This window comes from Chiloscyllium punctatum, chromosome 13 (genome assembly GCF_047496795.1).
Source record: "Chiloscyllium punctatum isolate Juve2018m chromosome 13, sChiPun1.3, whole genome shotgun sequence".
NCBI classification, from domain to species: domain Eukaryota; kingdom Metazoa; phylum Chordata; class Chondrichthyes; order Orectolobiformes; family Hemiscylliidae; genus Chiloscyllium; species Chiloscyllium punctatum.
The window spans coordinates 106,483,183-106,504,512 of NC_092751.1; the positions used below are offsets into that span (position 1 = coordinate 106,483,183).

The 21,330-nt window shown below is 42.0% G+C and overlaps 1 protein-coding gene across 3 annotated transcripts in view; it reads right to left on the minus strand.

Annotated features, from left to right (window-relative positions):
* Positions 1 to 21,330, minus strand: part of sgpl1 (sphingosine-1-phosphate lyase 1) — a 90,932-nt gene that overhangs the window by 22,362 nt on the left and 47,240 nt on the right. For all 3 annotated transcript variants that reach the window (XM_072583550.1, XM_072583552.1, XM_072583553.1), the window contains exons 7-8: positions 7,227 to 7,315; positions 3,612 to 3,720 (exon numbers count right to left, since the gene is read on the minus strand). In XM_072583550.1, coding sequence (XP_072439651.1) covers positions 3,612 to 3,720; positions 7,227 to 7,315 — 198 coding nt within the window. The remainder of the gene's footprint in view (positions 1 to 3,611; positions 3,721 to 7,226; positions 7,316 to 21,330) is intronic.

The following is a 21,330-nucleotide window of genomic DNA, read 5'->3' on the forward strand; positions in this document are numbered from 1 at the left end:
CATCCAATTCACAAAGAGGATAAAGGTTTGACTAGAAAAAGATTCAAGTTCAAGGGTAGGAGTAGTGGAAACATGAGGAGACTGACTGAAATAAAAATAAAGCGCTGGAGAAACTCAACTTGCAGCATAAAGACAGAAACAGAGTTAATGCCTTGAGTTCAACGGGCTCTTCTTCAGAAATGAAGGCTTTGGAAAAAAATGGTTTTGTTTGTTGTTGACAAAGAGGGAGGAAGAACAACTGGAACAAATGGTGAGAGCGCTCAGCACTAAAGGCAAATGGAATGCTAATGGTTGTACAGGACAGCTGTAGAATAGACGTTAATGGTATGTGTAAATAGCAGAAAATAGGTCAGCTATACTGAGAACAAATCCATGCAAACAAGACACTTGGAGGGGCTCAGTATGCATAGAAAAATAGAGTAAAGAGATGTCTCAATCAAAATGAATAGGAACTCCTCATTGCTTCTTTCACTTGTTATTACAGATTAACATAGGTGAAAGGCTTTTAAATGTTTGACAATGGACAGTGTCACTTCTCCTTTGAATAAAGCCATGGACTGTTTCAGTAGTGGGCTACATGGTTCAGCCAGATCTAATGGGGAATTGGCAGAACCAGACTGACAAAAACAAACTGACCACACAAAACTCCTGTAATTTGTAGCTTCAGTTTATAAATATGGTGTGCCCTGTTTATAACTGGCACATCAATAGATGAAACTACAATTCCGAACGCAAATATGACCAATGTTTAATTAGCCATGCAATTTGCATTCAAGTGAAGGTTCCAGCCAGACTGCACTATAGGGTGTGGTACATTTGCCCTTACTTATATTTCAGAAAAATGTTTTTCTTTATTCTTTCACGGGATGTGGGCATCATTAACAATGTCAGCATTTGTTGCTCTTTGCTAACTGATCTTGAGAAAGTGATGGGGAGTTATTTTCATGATCAATATTACTGCTTCACCTCACGGAGGAGAATGATCCATATTCATCCAAATTGGCAGCTCAACAACAATATTAGAATGCAATAGATTTAAAGTCAGTCACCCGGATCATACATTGCTTAAACAAATATAGAAGCACATGTCATTTCAAAGCACAGCCCATTAATATTAACCCTTTGTCAGCGATGTTAAATGTTAAGTATTTTTAGAGGTCTTTTAGGTTTTGATCAGACAGTTAGAACAGGACCCACATAAAGAGCCCATATTGAACAATTGAGGCTATTTGTCCTTGACTCATTGACCTGTCAGGGATCTGGACCGGAGTCAGGATACTCAGATATTTAAATAAAAAGTCTATGATTCTAGAATTATAGATTTTTTGAGTCATAGAGATGTACAGAACTGAAACAGATCCTTCAGTCCAACTCATCCACCAGACATCCTAATCTAATCTAGTCCCATTTGCAAGCACTTGGTCCATATCCCACTAAAACCTTTCTATTCATATATCCATCCAGATGCCTTTTAAATGTTCTAATTGTACCAGCCTCCACCACTTCCTCTGGCAGCTCATTCCATACACATACCACCCTCTGTGTGAAAAAGAGACCCCTTAGGTCCCTTTTATATATTTTCCCTCTCACCCTAAACTTCTAGTTCTGGTCTTCCCCACCCCAGAGAAAAGACCTTGTCTATTCACCCTATCCATGCCACTTCATGATTTTTTTAACCTCTATAAGGTTACTCCTCAGCTCCAGGGAAAACAGCCTCAGCCTATTCAGCCTCTCCCTATAGCTCAAGTCCTCCAACTCTGGCAACATCCTTGTAAATCTTTTCTGAACCCTTCCAAGTCTCACAAGTTCCTTCCTATAGGAAGGAAATCAGAATTGCATGCAATATTTTAAAAGTGGCCTAATTATTGTCCTGTACAGCCACAACATGACCTCCCAACTCCTTTATTCAATGCTTTAACTGATAAAGGAAAGCATATCAAATGCCTTCTACACTATTCCATCTACTGGTGTCTCTACTTTCAAGGAGCTATGGAACCTACACTCCAAGGTCTCTTTGTTCAGCAACATTCCCCAGGACCTTAGTATTATGTGATTTGCCTTGCCAAAATGCAATACCTCACATTTATCTAAATTAAACTCCATCTGCCACTCCTCAGTACTTTCTAAAGAGAAAATACAGAGTTTCGTTTTCCAAATAACAGATAAAGTTATTACCCAACTATACAAGGACAAGAAAGATGGACCAAATAGCTTCTTTGACCCCTGCATCTTTTGATAGTTCTGTAATATAACAGTCACCAGATATTCCCAGGTTTTGACTGTGTGAGAAATGCCTGTAAAAACCGACTTCCTCTTCCCTGGATATTCTTCTTCATTTCTGAAAGGTCAGACTGCTTATGGTTAGCATCCTTGATATACCCATTAGTGCTGATGATACCTTTTCGCCATCACGTTAAGGAAGGCCTAAACTGTGACCCCCAGATCCTGATAATCCAGGAAACCCAACTCTATTTATACTTGTATTTCCGACTCGTTCTTCCAATTTTAGAGTTTTAGCATTGACTGTTCCCTCCCCCTCCAAGGTATCAAGCCTTTGTTGGGATACAATGCTACAAGTAACTGGCCACCCTAACATACCTGGTACAAATGGCATGTGGGTCTCTTTGACTATTTGACTGTTAAATGAAGCACAAAATCCTTTCCTTTACTCAATATACACATGCAGCTACTTCTGTCAGGGGTTACTTATTACTGAAAGGAAGTGAAAACAGCAAATAGGACTGTGGACACAGCACCCACTGAATCACAAGATTTAAACTGTCTCACTAATTCAGCTGAGATACAATCTTGAAACACAAAGCCTCAACGTAAATAGTGCAGCAGTCTCATTTTTGAAAAAAATAGGAACCACAAATAAAGCCAGAAATTAATTACACGTGTTCCCGCTCCCCTCTGCTCCCCCATATCTGTGGGTGATAGGTTCCAAAACTCGGAGATTCAGTGGTTAGCACTGGCTCACAGCATCAGGGACCCGGGTTCGATTCCCACATCAGGCAACTGTCTGTGTGGAGACAGTTTCACATTCTCTCCTTTGTCTGCGTGGGTTTCCTCAGAGTGCTCTGGTTGCATTAGTCAGGGGTAAATATGGTATAGGGGAATGGGTCTGGGTGGGTTACTCTTCGGAGGGTCGGTGTCAACTATTTGGGCCAAAGGGCCTGTTTCCACATTGTACGGAATCTAATCTAAAAGAAAAGACCTACCAGGGTTGTTCCAAAATCGCTGATAATAGCATTTAAATGGGAAACTTAACCCCCCGACAGCCCCCTGGAATTACTTCTGGAATGTTCCATGTAATGGCTAAACTACAGATTCCTGAAACCGCGGAAACTGAATCAGAGGATACAGGGGGTTCTACTGTATCTCCATTGTTCCTACTGCTTTAGTACAAAACATTTATCATTGATATTTCTGTGCTAGAAAAAGGGTACAGAGGAACTAGACCGGACGCCAGGTGGTAAACATTGATTTTTCAAGAGATTTTCCATTTTGTCTATCCGCATCCATTATTTGCATAAGCAATACAATCAAAAATCTAACATTCAAGAGTAACGTGTCCATAAAAAAATTAGGTAAACATCTCAGGCACCTACCTTCACGTCTACTTGCATTGTAGTTTTGTCAAGTTCAACATGTACTATTTTCATCCCAAAATACTGAGCAGCCTTGTCAAAAGCAGCATGAGCACTTTTGGGAGCGACACTGGGAAAGAAAAAGACACAGGATTCAATGCTGGTATTGACTGTTTCAGGCAATGAGCTGAGTGATGTAGTCCATATCTTACGACCAATACCAACCTTAATGGCAAACTGCCTGTAGTGTCCAGGAATATGCAGGTTTGGTGGGTTAGCAATGGTAAATTATAGGGATAGAGTTGGGGGCGGAGTCTAGGGTGGGATGCTCTTTGGAGGGTCATGCACACTCAATGGACTGAATGGTATCTTTCTGCAATGTCAAGACATACACAACTATGGGCCAAGTCTGGAAATGGGATTAGAATAGTTACGTGGCTATTTTTGATTGGCACAGACTCAAACTGGCTGAAGGGCCTTTTTCTGTGCTGCAGATCTCTATGACACCTAAGGAGACCAAGTGCATAAAGCCAATATTTTACTGCGGATGTAAAAACATTCAATATTTATAAGTACTTTCACTGTGACCTAGTTCCACATCAACTGCATTGCTCGATGTTATTCTTCTTAAACGGGAGGTGATGAAAGCATGGCGAAGACTTGTGGTGGCCTAGTGACTACAGGCTGTAACTACATTGTGATGGTTGACATAAAAATCATGAATGGTAAACGTTGCCATTAAACATTACAGTGGGACATACAGCCAAGAATCAATTAGACATGAAGCATCTTTTGATAAAGCATGGATACACTGCAAACCCAGAAAGGAATCATGTTACCAAATGCAACAGCTCTATAACCAGCACCTTCTGAAATCACTCACTGTTTCAGCACAGAAGCTTACTACAGTTTTCAAGTATTGGGACAGTGATCAGCCCCATTTGCCAGCTTCTCTAACTAGATCAGTTTTCAGACATGTCAGCCAGAAGTAAGGCTGATAAATCTGGTGTCTTCCAATGACCTTAATTAAGCCTTAATTTGTAGCTTGATTCCAAAACAATGCAATGATGGAACTTTCTCAGGCAAACTTGCAAAATGCAGATTGACACAAGTCAGTACAAAAGCTCTGCTCGTATAAAAGACTTACATTTATATGGCACTGGTCACAGCCTGAGGACATCTCATAATGAAAGAAAAGGAACCCTGCGCTAAGCAAGATCCACAAAACAGTGATGAGATTATGACCAACTGATTGCTTTTATTAAGTAACGACGGCTGAGGGAAGAATCTGGCCTCAAGACACCAGGGAGTACTGTCCTGTTCTTCTCAAAAGACTGCTGTAAGATCTTTGACAACCCCTTGAAAGGTCAGATGGGACTGGAGTTTAACTGGAAGAAAACATCATCCAAAATGGGGGCATTCCTGTTTCAGCACAGATTTTATATTGCAGGGTTCTAGAGCTGGTCTGGAACCTACGATCCTTAGAGTCAGTGGCAAGGCCTCTACCTTCTCAGCTGCTAATGCTGTTTATTCAGTCATTTCACAGGTCTCAGGAAATCTCAAAGCATCTCCAGAGCCAACAAGTTATTCTTTCTAACTACCAACTCTGTCCTTACATCAGATAAACACAATAGCTGATTTATGCACAGTAAGATTGCACAAAGATGACTGATTCAGAAGACGAGTCAGGAAACACTGCTGTTCTTTGACAATGAATGTTCTGCATTCTCAAGAGGCCGAGCACCTCAGTCTGATTTGGAAGACAGCAAAGCAAACAGATCAGCACTCCCTCGCCACTGTGTTGAAGGTCAGCCCAAAATCCACCCAAGTTGTTGCTGTTCTCAATTAGCAGAAAGGTTTCCTGCATAAAGCATTTCAAAGTAATTCATCAAATAAGAAGCATTTAATGCCTTTCTGAGACATGATCAAAGGCTGCACACACTATGCAAGTTTGTTTATAACTCTTCCTTTCCAAATTTCCAAACTTTTCACAGACGACGAAATGAAGTTTCCTTTTAAGCTCTGAGGTAATATGGCTTGAAGCAACGCATTTGTCAGCCTTTGGGTTACTACATTATAATACGAGACAGGAAAGGGTCCTGCAGGAACTCTCAGTATCGCAGTCATGTCCACCAAGACCTTACGAGGGAGTAAGAACTTTAATCCTTCTCACTAAAAGCCAAATCACAATTTTACAAAAAAAAGCCAGTGACCTTTCCAACATAAACACACTTCAAACATTTCTATTACTTTTACACACTAAGGGGCACTGGCAGATGACAGAACCTATTAACAATAGAGAGACCAGCAACCTAAAGGAAAGGTTTGCTAAACACTTGCGCATTAAGATGGTGCTTCCTCTAAGAGCCACAGCCTCTGTTCCTAGATGAGGATCAGTAGACAATAGAAGACACAAGATGTCTCTGGGTCAGCTACATATGGTGCTGCTAACAGCTAAAGAACAGCGAACATAAGTGATCCCACACAAAACTGAGTCTGTGAATGTACTGCAGGTTAAGGGCACAAGTTCCACAAGAATTAAGCTTTCAAATGCAGCCCGACTTGATTATAAAGTCAAACAGTTCAGAGTGTGTTTGTCATTCCCACCCACTCATAAGACACACACAATCCCTGCCTTCATTTACAGTTGGCAAGGATGATTCAGATGGCACACATTCTTAAATATGTGTAAACATATTTTGTTTTGAGCAATGTGAGTCTAATGAGAAATTTTTAATCCAAACACAACACATGGCAGGGCTGTTCACATTACACATTTTCACAGACCACCATTCTATCACTGTCATATTGTGACAACACATTCTGCGTTGTGATACAGAAGTCAGCTTTCATCAACATTTGCAGTCCTTGGGTGTAGGTACACCTACAGCTGCTTGTTGGGAGAGTACTCCACGATGCTGGTCTAGCATGAAAAAACAGCCATATAACTCCAACTCAGGATAGTGTGTAGCTTGCAGGGGAACGTGCAAGTGTGGTGTTCTCATACACCTGTTACCCTTGTCCTTTCAAATGATAGAGAAAGTAGGTGTGCAATGTGCAAAGAAGCTTTGGTGACTATAGTGCATCTTGTAGCTGGTCCAGACTGTGTAGCAGAGTGAAGGCTATGTATGGTGGAGATGATGAATAGGGCGTCAACCAAATGGGACACTTTGTCCTGAATGGTATCAAGCTTCTCGAGTGTTGTTGGAAATGCATTCATTAAGGCACAAAGTCAGTATTGCATCACATTCCTACTTGTGCCTTGTAGATAGTGAACAGACTTTGGGTGTAGGGAAGTGAGTCACTCACTAGAAGTGAAGGGTTGCAAAAGGTTTATAGAGACAATTGTTGAGCTTAGAACCCAGGATGACAAAAGCATAGCTGCCAATGGTGCAACAAACAAAATCATAAGATGTTCAGTGGCATCATTGCAGAGACAGCATTGTCAGATTGGAAATTTAGATGTTGAGCCTCCAATAAATCTGAAGTATTTAACAGGTTGGAGAAGCTTTGAAATCATTCACTATGTAGAACTGAAGCAACAGTACAAATCAAATATTCAAAAATCCATTTGTACTGAATGGAAAATAACCCCACACCCTTTTCAATGAATACAAATATTTCGTAGTTACTTACATTTCAGGATATTTCACTCCTCGCTCAAATCCAAGGTCTCTGTAAGCTTTGCAAGCCATAAGGATGCTTTCAGTCCCACCAGATGTCACCTGTGAAAGCAAGGATAGTTTAGATTTCCGACCTTTACATTTTCCTATCCTGAGACGTCTTTCATTACCTAGAAACCTTTCACCATGCTACACAAGCCAGCACTTATTCCCCTATGATGCAAGTTCTTTGGCAGACTGAGCTGCATTGATATGTGATGAATAACAAGACCTTGGAATCATGCAGCCTAAAAGGAGGCCAGTCAATCCAATGCGCTTGTGCTGGCACAAAGAGCTATCCAATTCACTCCACTCTGTTGCTATTTACAATTCATTCTCAAGCATGAGCAAGGCCTCAGTGTGGGTAGCATATCATCACTTGTGATGTTGTGGATTGTGGATTCAAATCTCACTTGAGCCCATAATGCAGGCAGACACTTCAGTGCAGTACTGAGGGAATGCTGCACTGACTGATAATCTTCTGAACAAAACAGTAAACTGTGGTTCCATCTACCTTCTCAGATGAGAGCAAAGATCCCAAGCACTATATCTTAAAAGAAAGATATGGTAGTTTAGAGTCTTGAATGTTAAATACTTTGTCATTCAATGAACCAATTTATTACACTTCAGTTCCAGTTATGGACTCAACCTTGTTCAAAGTTCCTTCAGTTCCCAACGATTTTCCTCTTTTACAAACCAGGCTGCCCTGGTTTGTACCCCCCTTCCACTCTCCTTCTCTGCAATTGCCAAACCAATCTTTCCTGATTTATGTGCTTCCTTCACTAGCTCATCCACAGATCTGATCAACTTCTATGTTAGACTGTAACAGTGCAGGTGGCCTCTGGGCAGAAGTTGTGGTTCATGAGGTCATTGGCCCTAGGACAACACAGTTCAAGTCTGAAGACCAACAACACAGTGGCCCCAAGAAACTATTGATAGAGAAATTGGAGAGTAGGTCAGAACATTTTTCAATGAGATTGGACAGGGTGGAAAACAATCTTGTGGGCTTTTTTATTGCAAATGATAATTTCTACCATTGGTATGAGTATGATTTGCTTGTTGTACTAGATAGACTGTGGAAAGAAATATAAATTTAAGTTGTTAGGGTTCTAGAGGACTATAGAACTGCTCTCCCAATACAATGAGAAGACTGGTGGGGAGTTTAATCTGAAGTCAAATAGTGAAGTAAGCAACATCGCTTTTAAAAAACAGGAACACTCACTGAACATCAAGTGTTCACAACTGAACCCAGAATGTCCTCGTGAACAGTTGATAGAAAGTGTTTGAATTTTTGCCTAAAATCAGCAAAGCATTTTAAGCTGGTAAACAGAATAAGTAGTTCCTCAAGTGCTCAAAACAATTGGAGCATATAAGTCATCTTTAGCCGTAGCTTTAAAACTTTGACGATAGTTCACTTCAGTACTTCATTGGCTAGAAAGCGCCCTGGAACATCCAGCGGTCCCAGCAATGCTTAAGACAAATTCAAGTTCTTTCTTTCTCGGTCTAAAACCAGGAGACATTCTCAGAATAAAGAAGCAGGTCATTTTGGACTAAGGTGAGGAATTTCTTCACACAGACAGTGGTGAGTCAATGAATTTATTAAATCTGAGGAAACTAAGTTATTGAGTATGTTCAAGACAGATAGGAATAGATTTTGAAACATTAAAGAGATCAAAAGGAAAATGGTTTTGAGATGGAAGGTCAGACATGGATCTTGATCAAAAGGGCCAATGGGCGGAGGAGTGGCAGATGGAGTTTAATTTAGATAAATGTGACGTGCTGCATTTTGGAAAAGCAAATAAGAACAGGACTTATACATTTAATGATAAGGTCCTGGGGATTGTTGCTGAACAAAGAGACCTTCCAGAGCAGGTTCATAGCTCCTTGAAAGTAGAGTCGCAGGTAGATAGGCTAGTGAAGAAGGCATTTGGTATACTTTACGTTATTGGTCAGAGTATTGAGCACAGGAGTTCGGAGGACATGTTGCGGCTTTACAGAACATTGGTTAGGCCACTTTAGGAATACTGCATGCAATCTGGTCTCCTTCCTATTGGAAGGATGTTGTGAAACATGAAAAGGTTCAGGCATGATTTACAAGGATGTTGCCAGGGTTGGAGGATTTGAGCTATAGGGAGAGGCTGAATAGGCTGGGGCTGTTTTTCCTAGAGTGTCAGAGGTTGAGGGGTGACCTGATAGAGGTTTATAAAATCATGTGGGGCATGGATAGGATAAATAGCAAAAAGGTTTTTTCCCTGGGATGGAGGAGTCCAGAATGAGGGCATATGTTTAGGGTGAGAGGGAAACGATTTAAATGGACCTAAGGGGCAACGTTTTCACACAGAGGGTTGTGCGACTATGAAATGAGCTGCCAAAGAAAGTGGAAGCTAGTACAATTGCAGCATTTAAAAAGCAGCTGAATGGGTTTGTGAATAGGAAGAAATTAGAGAGATACGGGCCAAGTGCTAGCAAATGGAACTAGATTAGCTTAGAGTATCTGGTCGGCATGGACAAGTTGGACCAAAGCGTCTGTTTTCATGCTGTACATCTCTACGACTCTATGATCTAGTTGTTTGGCAGAGCAGGCTCATGGCGCCAAATGGCCTACTCCTGCTCCATTTCATATGCTCCTTTTAGTATATCAAGCCAAAGCACAATTCAATTAAAGAAAGTCCCACAGACAAAGGCAGAATCTGGCAAAGTGATATGGAGGATGGTGAAAGGTTATCACAGATGGACGTGTACTGTGGAGTAATTGGATCTACCATGAGCTTTCCGAACTATGGAACAGGCCCAAGGAGTCAACTGGTCAAAGTTCATATGTTCTTATCTTGATAAGTGCTGTCTCATAATTTACAGTCTGTACACCAGCATTCAGAGCTTAACAATCATCACTGGTTGAATAGTTTAGGGTTCCTTTAACACTCTAACACAATATAATTCCTCATGAAAATTTCAGCATCCTCAACAAATATCATGCTGTCCTACTCCATGAATCAGCACAGGAACCCTAAGAGGTAAAAACAACGACTGCAGATGCTGGAAACCAGATTCTGGATTAGTGGTGCTGGAAGAGCACAGCAGTTCAGGCAGCATCCAAGTAGCTTCGAAATCGACGTTTCGGGCAAAAGCCCTTCATCAGGAATAAAGGTAGTGAGCCTGAAGCGTGGAGAGGTAAGCTAGAGGAGGGTGGGGGTGGGGAGAGAGTAGCATAGAGTACAATCGGTTAGTGGGGGAGGGGATGAAGGTGATAGGTCAAGGAGGAGAGGGTGGAGTGGATAGGTGGAAAAGAAGATAGGCAGGTAGGACAAGTCCGGACAAGTCAAGGGGACAGTTACTGAGCTGGAAGTTTAGAACTAGGGTGAGGTGGGGGAAGGGGAAATGAGGAAACTGTTGAAGTCCACATTGATGCCCTGGGGTTGAAGTGTTCCGAGGCGGAAGATGAGGCGTTCTTCCTCCAGGCGTCTGGTGGTGAGGGAGCGGCAGTGAAGGAGGCCCAGGACCTCCATGTCCTCGGCAGAGTGGGAAGGGGAGTTGAAATGTTGGGCCACAGGGCGGTGTGGTTGATTGGTGCGGGTGTCCCGGAGATGTTCCCTAAAGCGCTCTGCTAGGAGGCGCCCAGTCTCCCCAGTGTAGAGGAGACCGCATCGGGAGCAACGGATACAATAAATGATATTAGTGGATGTGCAAGTAAAACTTTGATGGATGTGGAAGGCTCCTTTAGGACCTTGGATAGAGGTGAGGGAGGAGGTGTGGGCGCAGGTTTTACAGTTCCTGCGGTGGCAGGGGAAAGTGCCAGGATGGGAGAGTGGGTTGTTTGGGGGCGTGGACCTGACCAGGTAGTCGCGGAGGGAATGGTCCTTGCGGAAGGCGGAAAGGGGTGGGGAGGGAAATATATCCCTGGTAGTGGGGTCTGTTTGGAGGTGGCGGAAATGTCGGCGGATGATTTGGTTGATGCGAAGGTTTGTAGGGTGGAAGGTGAGCACCAGGGGCATTCTGTCCTTGTTACGGTTGAAGGGGTGGGGTCTGAGGGTGGAGGTGCGGGATGTGGACGAGATGCATTGGAGAGCATCTTTAACCACATGGGAAGGGAAATTGCGGTCTCTAAAGAAGGAGGCCATCTGGTGTGTTCTGTGGTGGAACTGGTCCTCCTGGGAGCAGATCCGGCGGAGGCGGAGGAATTGGGAATACGGGATGGCATTTTTGCAAGAGGTAGGGTGGGAAGAGGTGTAATCCAGGTAGCTGTGGGAGTCGGTGGGTTTGTAAATAATGTCAGTGTCAAGTCGGTCGTCATTAATGGAGATGGAGAGGTCCAGGAAGGGGAGGGAGGTGTCAGAGATGGTCCAGGTAAATTTAAGGTCAGGGTGGAATGTGTTGGTCAAGTTGATGAATTGCTCAACCTCCTCGCGGGAGCATGAGGTGGCGCCAATGCAGTCATCAATGTAGCGGAGGAAGAGGTGGGGAGTGGTGCCGGTGTAATTATGGAAGATCAACTGCTCTACGTAGCCAACAAAGAGACAGGCATAGCTGGGGCCCATACGTGTGAAAGGGCATCAATGTGGACTTCAACAGTTTCCTCATTTCCCCTTCCCCCACCTCACCCTAGTTCTAAACTTCCAGCTCAGTAACTGTCCCCTTGACTTGTCCGGACTTGTCCTACCTGCATATCTTATTTTCCACCTATCCACTCCACCCTCTCCTCCTTGACCTATCACCTTCATCCCCTCCCCCACTCACCCATTGTACTCTATGCTACTTTCTCCCCACCCCCACCCTCCTCTAGCTTATCTCTCCACGCTTCAGGCTCACTGCCTTTATTCCTGATGAAGGGCTTTTGCCCAAAACATCAATTTCGAAACTACTTGGATGCTGCCTGAACTGCTGTGCTCTTCCAGCACCACTAATCCAGAAACAGGAACCCTAAGACTCATCCCAAACAGACTGACACAACACTAACCTGCACCATGAATGGTTCAGATGTTTGTTTTAAAAAATATTTGATAAGCAAAACAGGATATCAGCATCACTGATCTGACCATCATTTAATATCCATCTTCCAGTTTCTGCAAACTGGTGAGCTTTGTGGCTTTTTCTTAACCTGCTTGTATGTTTAATTAAATCTCAGTGGTCTGATGGGTCACTTTAGAGGGTAGCTTAGAGCTAAGAACAACGTAGGGTTGGGGTCAGGTAGACAACCAGACTGGATAAGGAGGGAAGATTTCCTTGCACAGACAACAGTGAACTAATTGGGTTTTGACAATAATCACTGTGACGACTAGATTTTATTTCCAGTTCATTTAAGAAAATAAATAAATGTAAATTCAGGCTATTACATTATTAAATTATAGTTTTTCCAGCAGACTGACCTAGCCACCCAGAGATCACGTATATGAAACCACAGGAAGGAGAGTTGTGAAACGGAGCTCAATAAATGTGGTCACTTGTGACACAATTGGAAAAATGTGACCACTGACAACTTATTGGAAAATCCCAATGGGTCTACTGAACTCTTTCCAAACATTGGAACCAGTGACTCTCATTTAGTTGGGCCGACAAGAACACAAATGTGCATTCATATAGCACCTTAACAGAGTAAAATATCCCAAGGTGCTTCACAGGAGCAATCACCAAACAAAGTTTCACACCAAGCCACAGAGATTTTAGGAAGGGGAATCAAAAGTTTGGTCACAAAGATAGGCTTCAAGGAAGAGTGCGACAGAGAGGTGGAAAGTTTCAGGAAGGTATTCCAGAGTGTAGCACATAGGGAGCTGAAAGGCATACTCAGTGGTGGAGCTATGAAAATTGGAGATGTAAAAGAGGTCAGATTGCAGAAGCAAAATGATACCTAACATTTCATGAAGTGATTCATCATTCAATTTTATAGTAAACAGAGTGCTTTAGAAAATATTTCACTATCACCTTGACCTATTGAGGAAATACAATAAACGCACACATTCTGAGAGCAATTTGTGATCTGCATTGCCAAAAAAGGACATAAGATGCAGATTCAGCAGTAACTTTCAAAGGGGAAACTATATGCTTAACAATGGAAAGAAAACAATCTGCAGGGAAATGGGAAAAAGTGGCAGTAAAAGGATAGCTCTTCAAAGAAAGAAAAACAGTACAATGGGATGAATGCTGCACGTTGAAAATTTCTACAAAAGCACAGCGATCTGCTGTTCAGTTCTTGTACTTATCTTTTTAATCATTTGAGGGATATAAACATTGCTGCCAAAGAGACCTGACATCTTAGAAAGCCTGAATCTGTTAGTTTGTTAGTCAGTTGAATGACGCAGCACCAATACAGGCATTATTATTTCAATAATCTTTCAGCCTTCACCAGTCACCTGGTCCCCATTTAGTTGAACTAAGACATAAAGGCAACAGCGAACACTTCGAAGCATCAATTTCAAATGTAACAGCTGCACATTGCCCAATTCGACATTCACTACACAATAACCCAGAGCTTAGTCACGGTGGTAAAATAAGCACAGCCCTTCCCATTCAAGAAGCAATAATAGGCTTTGTGTCAACTCTTAAGAGTAAGATAATATATTCAATTATTATGCACCACTGTAAGGGAACATGGAGCCAAACTGAATATAGACTGAAAACAGCAATTCCTGGCAGAAATACAGCTGATCTGACAGCACTTGCGCAAAGAAAATGGAGTTAAGGTTTTGAGTCCAGTGACCCTTCTAAGATGTGGACAGTAAGGAAACGGACTCTTTGGTCCAACTTGTCTGCACTAACCAACATCCCAATCTGACCTAGACCTATTTAGAGAGTCATAGAGATGCACAGCACAAACAGATCCTTCGGACCAACTCGTCCATGCCAACCAGACATCTGAACCTAATCTAGTCCCATTTGCCAGCACTTGGCCCATATCCCTCCAAACCCTTCCTATTCATGTGCCCATTCAAATGCCTTTTAAATGTTGCAATTGCACGAGCCTCCACCACTTCCTCAGGCAGATCATTCCACACATGTACCACCCTCTGTATAAAACATTGCCCCTTAGGTCCTTTTTATATCTTTTCCATCGCACACTAAACCTATGCCTTTAGCTCTGGACCCCCCCCCCCCCCCCCCAGGGAAAAGACTTTGTCTATTTATCCTATCTATGCCCCTCATGATTTTATAAACCTCTATAAAAGGTCACCCCTCAGCTTCCCAAGCTCCAGAGAAAACAGCCCCAGCCTGTTCCGCCTCTCCCTGTAGCTGAAATCCTCCAACCCTGGCAACATCCTTGTAAATCTTTTCTGAACTCTTTCAAGTTTGCCAGCATTTGGCCCATATCCTCTAAACCCTTCAAATTCATGTAGTATTTAAAAGGCATCTATATTGGTGTAATTGTATCTGTATCCACCACTTCCACGACAGCTCATTCCATACACAAACCATCCTCTGCATGAAAACGTAACCCCTCAGATCCTTTTTAAATCTTTCCACTTTCACCTTAAACCTATGCCCTATAAATTTGGACTGTCATAAAATTCACTAAAGAGGAGGAAAACGACAACAAACTGCCATTCCTAGATGTCACAGTAGAGCAAACAGTCAATGGGAAACTTCAAAGCAGCATCTACAGGAAACCAACACACGGACCAAATATTGAATGACAGAAGCAATCATCCCAACATCCACAAACGAAGCTGCACTAGAACATTATTTCAACGAGCCACCACACACTGCAGCACAGAGGAACTATGCAGAGCAGAGGAAAATCACCTATACAGTGTATTCAAAAAGATCTGGTACCCAATAAACACAGTTCACCAATTTCTCAGCAACAAACCCTGCTAAGCAGACAGAATACACCCAGAAACCCGAGCCACTCTCCCCTACGTCAAAGAGATCTCGGAAATGACTGCCAGACTACTCAGACCTCTTGGCATCATGGTAGCCCACAAACCCACCAACACAGTAAAACAGCAGCTAATGAACTTGAAAGACCCTATACAGACAACAAGCAAAACTAATGTCATTTACAGAATACCGTGCAAGAATTGTAACAAATACTACATGGACAAACAGGAAGAAAACTAGCCATCAGGATACATGAACATCAACTAGCCACAAAAAGACATGACTCACTGTCACTAGTATCCTTACATACAGATGAGTAAGGACACCACTTCAACTGGGACAATACATCCATCCTAGGACAAGCCAAACAGAGACACACACGAGAATTCCTAGAAGCATGGCATTCCAACTGGAAGTCTATCAACAGACATGTTGACTTGGATCCCATTTACCACCCCCTGAGAAAAAGAACAGGAAATGACATCACCAACCCAAGGAAACTTAAACAGAAAGCGGGCCATGCCACCAGTGCTCCATCCAGAGGCTCACTAATGATGTTACCTAGTATGGTGATGAAATGTCTGAAAACGAACCTTCCAGCTTAGCGAGCAAATTTACACCCAGGATTGATGTTATATATTTATTTAGCATCTCACCCATCTTGTGATTTCTTATAACATTTCTTGAAATGTTAACTCTGTTTTCTCTCCACAGATGCTGCCAGACCTACTATGTTTCTCCATAATTTCTGTTTTTGTTTCAGATCTCTGGCATCTTTGTTTTATTTTACTTGAATACAGATTGCAATCCAAAGTACATGCCCAATATTTCATCCACGAAAGACCAGCATAAACACAGACATCATGATGAAAGCAGGAATGTTACAAGTAGCTTCACAATCACCCTTTCGCCTATTATTTTACTGACAGCATAGTCAATAAAAGAAAATAACTGTATGAGCTATTCATATACATATGCACTGAACATAGACACAGACCTTGGCAACATAGGAATGCTGAATATTTGCTCCCAAGGTTTTCTGGAGTACACCAGTATATGCCTGCCTTCATTTATAGACTTGTACCCCACTCCTAGCTGCTGCCCAAGTTAAACTGGCAAAAATCCCTGAAGAGAGTTTGGCACAGTTCTGAACAGTTATGTAACCTCCACAAGGTAGAAGGCTACTTCTTCCCAAGCCAGACTCAGGTATTTTTAAAAATTCCTAATTAAAGTAACAGAAGTGGAACTAAATTTTCTCCGAAGAAAAATATAGTCACAATGATCATTTAAAATACAGAGGCAATTTGGTATTAAATTGACATGGAATGAAAAACAACAGCAGTAATTTCTGCAGCACAGCATGTACACACATTGCTCCTGTGTTAATTCCCTGACTTAGTTATCCCACTAGACCCATTCCCCAGCAATTAGCCCAACAATTTTAAAAAATATTTCGGTCATTTATCTTTTACTTTTGAACAGCCACAATGAATTCCGCCTCCACTGCTATTTCAGTACCTTGATCAGAAGCCTATTTAATCATCCCCACAAAGAAATTTCTTTTGACCTGCTCCTTCAATTTTGCACTGTCCTCCCTCAATGTCTAATTGAGTAGATTAATGAATGACAGATGCACAGAAGATTTACTATTAGCTTGTCAAAGTGATTTAAACACACCTGATAACAAGAAGTGGAATGGGATGCACATTTACAGAATCATAGGTGGTGTCTATTCTGCCCATTGTACCTGTACTGACTCTTTGGAAAAGATCTATCCAATCAGTCCAACTTCACCCCTCCTGCTTTTTGTCTGGAACTCTGCAAATGGTTCCCTTTCCAGTTTCGATCGTGTCAGACTTCCTGGAGCTACATGATGAGCTGTGACTTCTTTTCCAGCACTGGCTTTCAGTCCAAATTCGGAAAACCTTGTCTAATCCCTCAAGACACAGTCTAGACTGAAGCATAAACAGACCTGGATGCCATGAAACCCATTAGAAATGATTCTTGGGAGAAAGCAGAACACCGAGTGGATGCTGCTTGCCAGCACTATATTAGAGAATTCATTTATTTGCTTGGTGTATTTATGAGTCAGTCATGAGGTGTCACTTCAAGCCAAATATCCTATAAGTCTGACATTTTGCCAGGAAATTGCTGCTGAAGATGTCTGTCTTCTGTAAAAGGTCAATTAACCGATAATGAAGGTGAATAGAACAGCACAAATTGGAGGGTTTTTAAAATATTTATACATATAACCACACTAGAGATTGATGGCAGATACAATAATTGTCTCAGTGAACTCCCCCACACCGACCAAACATGCATGCACCACCTCTCCCATTACTGACTGAATATCCTTCTCTCTTTGGTGGTCTGAATGAATATTGCAGCATGTGCAAGAACTAGAAAAAGAATCAATGCCAAAAAGTCTCACACTGCAAGCTCAGGTAGGTAGAGATGAGAGAGTTCACATCAAGCTCATCTAGGCAAGGACTTCACAGCATAAAACTCAAGGATTCCACTGTCTTTGCCAACAGTCCCCTAACTAGATTCCAAGTATTTTGTGGCACAGTGGTCATGTCCTTACCACTGGACAAGGAGGTATATTCCGTTCATCTGCCTTTTTTTTGTTCCTCATTACTATTTCTCCAGCCTCATTTTCCAACAGTCTAAAATCCACTTGTCTCTTTCTTACTTTTTCTGTATCTAAAAGAAAATCTTGCAATCTTCTTTTATATTACTAGCTCATCTTTTATGAACTTTAAATACTGCCTAAAATAAACTGAACAGCAGACGGTAAGCTCTGTCCTCCACTTTATCCCCCAGTGTCTATCAAGCTTTTATTTCCAATTACAAATGACCTTTGCTCTATATTAATCCTGTTAACTCTGTGTCTGTCTCCACAGACGCTGCCAAACTTGATGAGTCTCTCCAGCACTTCCTTTTTCTTTTAAATTTCAGATCTCCAACATTTGCAATATTTTGTTTTTGTTTAATAGTGTTCCAAAGTGGGAGTATTTTCGACACCTCTCAAAGAGCATGGAGGAGGTTGAAACGACTGCATTCTGACAGTGGAATCAGCAAATCTCCGGTATATTCTCCTAGTGAAAGGAACAGTGTACTTGACTACAAGTGATGCAGCACCAAGGTGACTGAGATCATCTATCATCAAAGCATCATGGATAGGATAAATCAACAAGGTCTTTTCCCTGGGGTGGGGGAAGTCCAGTACTAGACAACATAGGTTTAGGGTGAAAGGGGATAGACATAAAAGCAACTTAAGGGCAACTTTTCACATAGAGGGTGGTGCATGTATGGAATGAGCTGCCAGCAGAAGTGGAGACTGGTGGAATTACATCATTTAAGAGGCTTCTGGATTGATTTTGAATAGGAAGGGATATGGGCCAAGTGCTGGCAAATAGGACTAGATTAGGCTAGGATATCTGGTCAGCATGGATGAGTTGGACTGCCGGGTCTGTTTCTGTGTTGTACATCTCTATGGCTCTTTCTGTACACTGAAATAATATGTGACATTACAACAGAGGTGAAAACAAGCAAAACTAATGGAAAGCTGCTATGGGATGGAAACTAATTAAACAATGTTTTCAAGGTGCAGGTACAGTGGCTGACTGGCCTGTCTTTGGTGTTCTACATTTCTATTCCACATCCCTGGCAAGTATTCTTCAGTTTCAACCATTCTTCAGTTTTATGCATTGTATTCCCTTTGCATTACATGTTTCTTGTGTATCAAGACATTGGGCTGTTCTTATTAAAGACAGTTTTAATGAAGTCAGCTGCCTTTCTGCATTTGATTGCAGTAATTGAGACTCCAAGACTCAGCTATGGAATTTTGGAATTGTAATGGTTCAAAGGAAACACTTCTCTGCCGGTGTCTTCCTACAATCCACCGAGATCTCTGCACTTCTCCAATTCTGGCCTCATACACATGTAAACATCATTTATCCTACCAATGGCGGGCATGCCTGGCAGCTGCAAAGGTGCGAAGCTCTGGAATTCCCTCACTAAACTGCTTTCCCCCTCCTTTCTGACATTGCCTAAAATCTCACCTCCTCTTTCATTGAAACACAGAAAATCAGAGGAGGGGTAGGCCGTTTGGCACTTTGAGCATGACTGATCTTTCAATTCAATAGCCCAGTCCCACCTTTCTCCATATCTTTTGATCCCCTTAGCCCCAAATGTTGTGCAGAGCTCCTTGAACCAAGTCAGTTTTCCCAATGCATCTCAACTCGTATCTGGTTAGAATTTTGTGAAGCACAACAGCTTAAAAACACAATATAAATAGAAGTTTTTTTAAGATAAAGCCTTTAATTAATAACTCTATTTACAAATCAGATAGAATGTGGCTTTTTCTTTACTCTCTCAAAAAGTGGCTTCCCTGGCTAGGCTAGCATTTACTACTCATCTCTAGTTTCCTTTTAGAAGGTAGTAGCGAGCTGCCTTTTTGAGCAACTGCATTCCAACTGGCGTAGGAGAACCCAAAATGCCAAATTTTTGGAGTGGGCAGGTGGAATTCCACATCCTTAAACCAGCATCACTGCAGAAAAATGTGAAAGAACATATATAGTTCCAAGGCAAGATTGTGTGCAACTTGGTAAGGAATCTCAGGTAATGGTAATGCAATACGTTGCCTCCCTTGACATTCTTGGACTGGAGGCCTAGCTGTGCACTGCAAGGATCGGTGCTGGATCCATTGCTTTTGTCATTTATATAAATTATCTGGATATAAATATAGGAGGGATAGTTAGTAAGTTTGCAGATGACACCAAAATTGGTGTCGTGGACAGTGAAGAAGGTTACCTCAGACTATAACAGGATCTTGATCAGTATGACCGACAGGTTGAGGAGACACACATGGATATACATGTGATGTGGTAGGTTTTGCAAAGGCAAATCAGAGCAGGACTTATACACTTAACGGTACCGTCCTGGGGAATGCTGAACAAAGAGACCTCGGAATGCAGCTTCATAGTTCTTTCAAAGTTGAGTCGGAGGTATACAGGATAGTGAAGGTGATGTTTGGTACGGTTACCTTTATTGGTAGTGCAATGAGTACAGGAGTTGGAAATCACTTTTGGATTACTGCGTTCAATTCTGGTCTCCATGCTTATAGGAAAGATATTGTGAAACTTGGAAGGGTTCAGAAAAGATTTACAAGGATGTTGCCAGGGTTGGAGGATATGAGCTTTCAGGAGAGGCTGAATAGGTTGGGGCTATCTTCCCTGACCACCAGAGGATGACGGATGTCCTTATAGAGGTTTATTAAATCATGAGAGGCATGGATTAGGTGAATAGTCAAGGTCTTTTTCCCAGTTGGGGGGAAAGAGTCCAAAACTCGAGGACATACATTTAAGGTGAGAGCGGAAAGATTCAAAAGGGACTAAGGGGCAACTTTGTGATACAGAGGGGGGTGCATGAATGGAATGAACTGCCAGAGGAAGTGGTGGAAGCTGGTACAATTATAATATTTAAAAGGCATCTGGATGGGTACATGAATAGAAAGAGTTTAGAAGAATATACATGAAATTGCTGGCAAATGGGACAATATTAATTTAGGATATCTGGTCAACATGGATAAGTTGGACCGAATGGTATATTTCCATGCTGTGCGTCTTTTTGACTCTTATGATTCTACATGGTGGAGCCCATGGATTGAGAAAGTGCAATCAAAGAAGCCATGTCATGCTGCTGAATGCACCTTTTCTAAGACACATATTGCTGCCACTGTACATTGGTGGAGGGATGCCAAAGTGGTGAACGTTCTGCTTTATCCTGGATGATGTCAAGCTTCTTGAGGGCTGTTGAAGCTGCACTCATTCAGGCAAGTGGACAATCTTCATTCCTGGCTTGTACCTTGTAGTGTACAGCTTTGGGGAGGCAGGAAGTGAGTAACTTGCTGCAGAACTCCCAGTCACTGGCCTGCTCCTGAAGTCACACATAGCCGCATGCTGCCATTGTTTACATGTAGTTTCCGGTCAATAGTAACCCTCACAATGTTCTAAAGATGGGAAATTCAGTGACGTTAATGTTAGTGAATGTCAAGGAGACCTGGCAGAGTCACAATTGTTGAAGATGGTCATTGCCAAGCACATGTATAACATAAATGTTAACATTAGTAATCCAAAGCTATTTAAGGACAAGCATTGCTTCAGTATCAAAGGAGTCATAAATGGTACTGAAGTGTGCAATCATCAGTGAGCGCACTCTTTTTGACCCTAAGATGGAGGGAAGGTCATTGATGAAGCAGCTAAGAT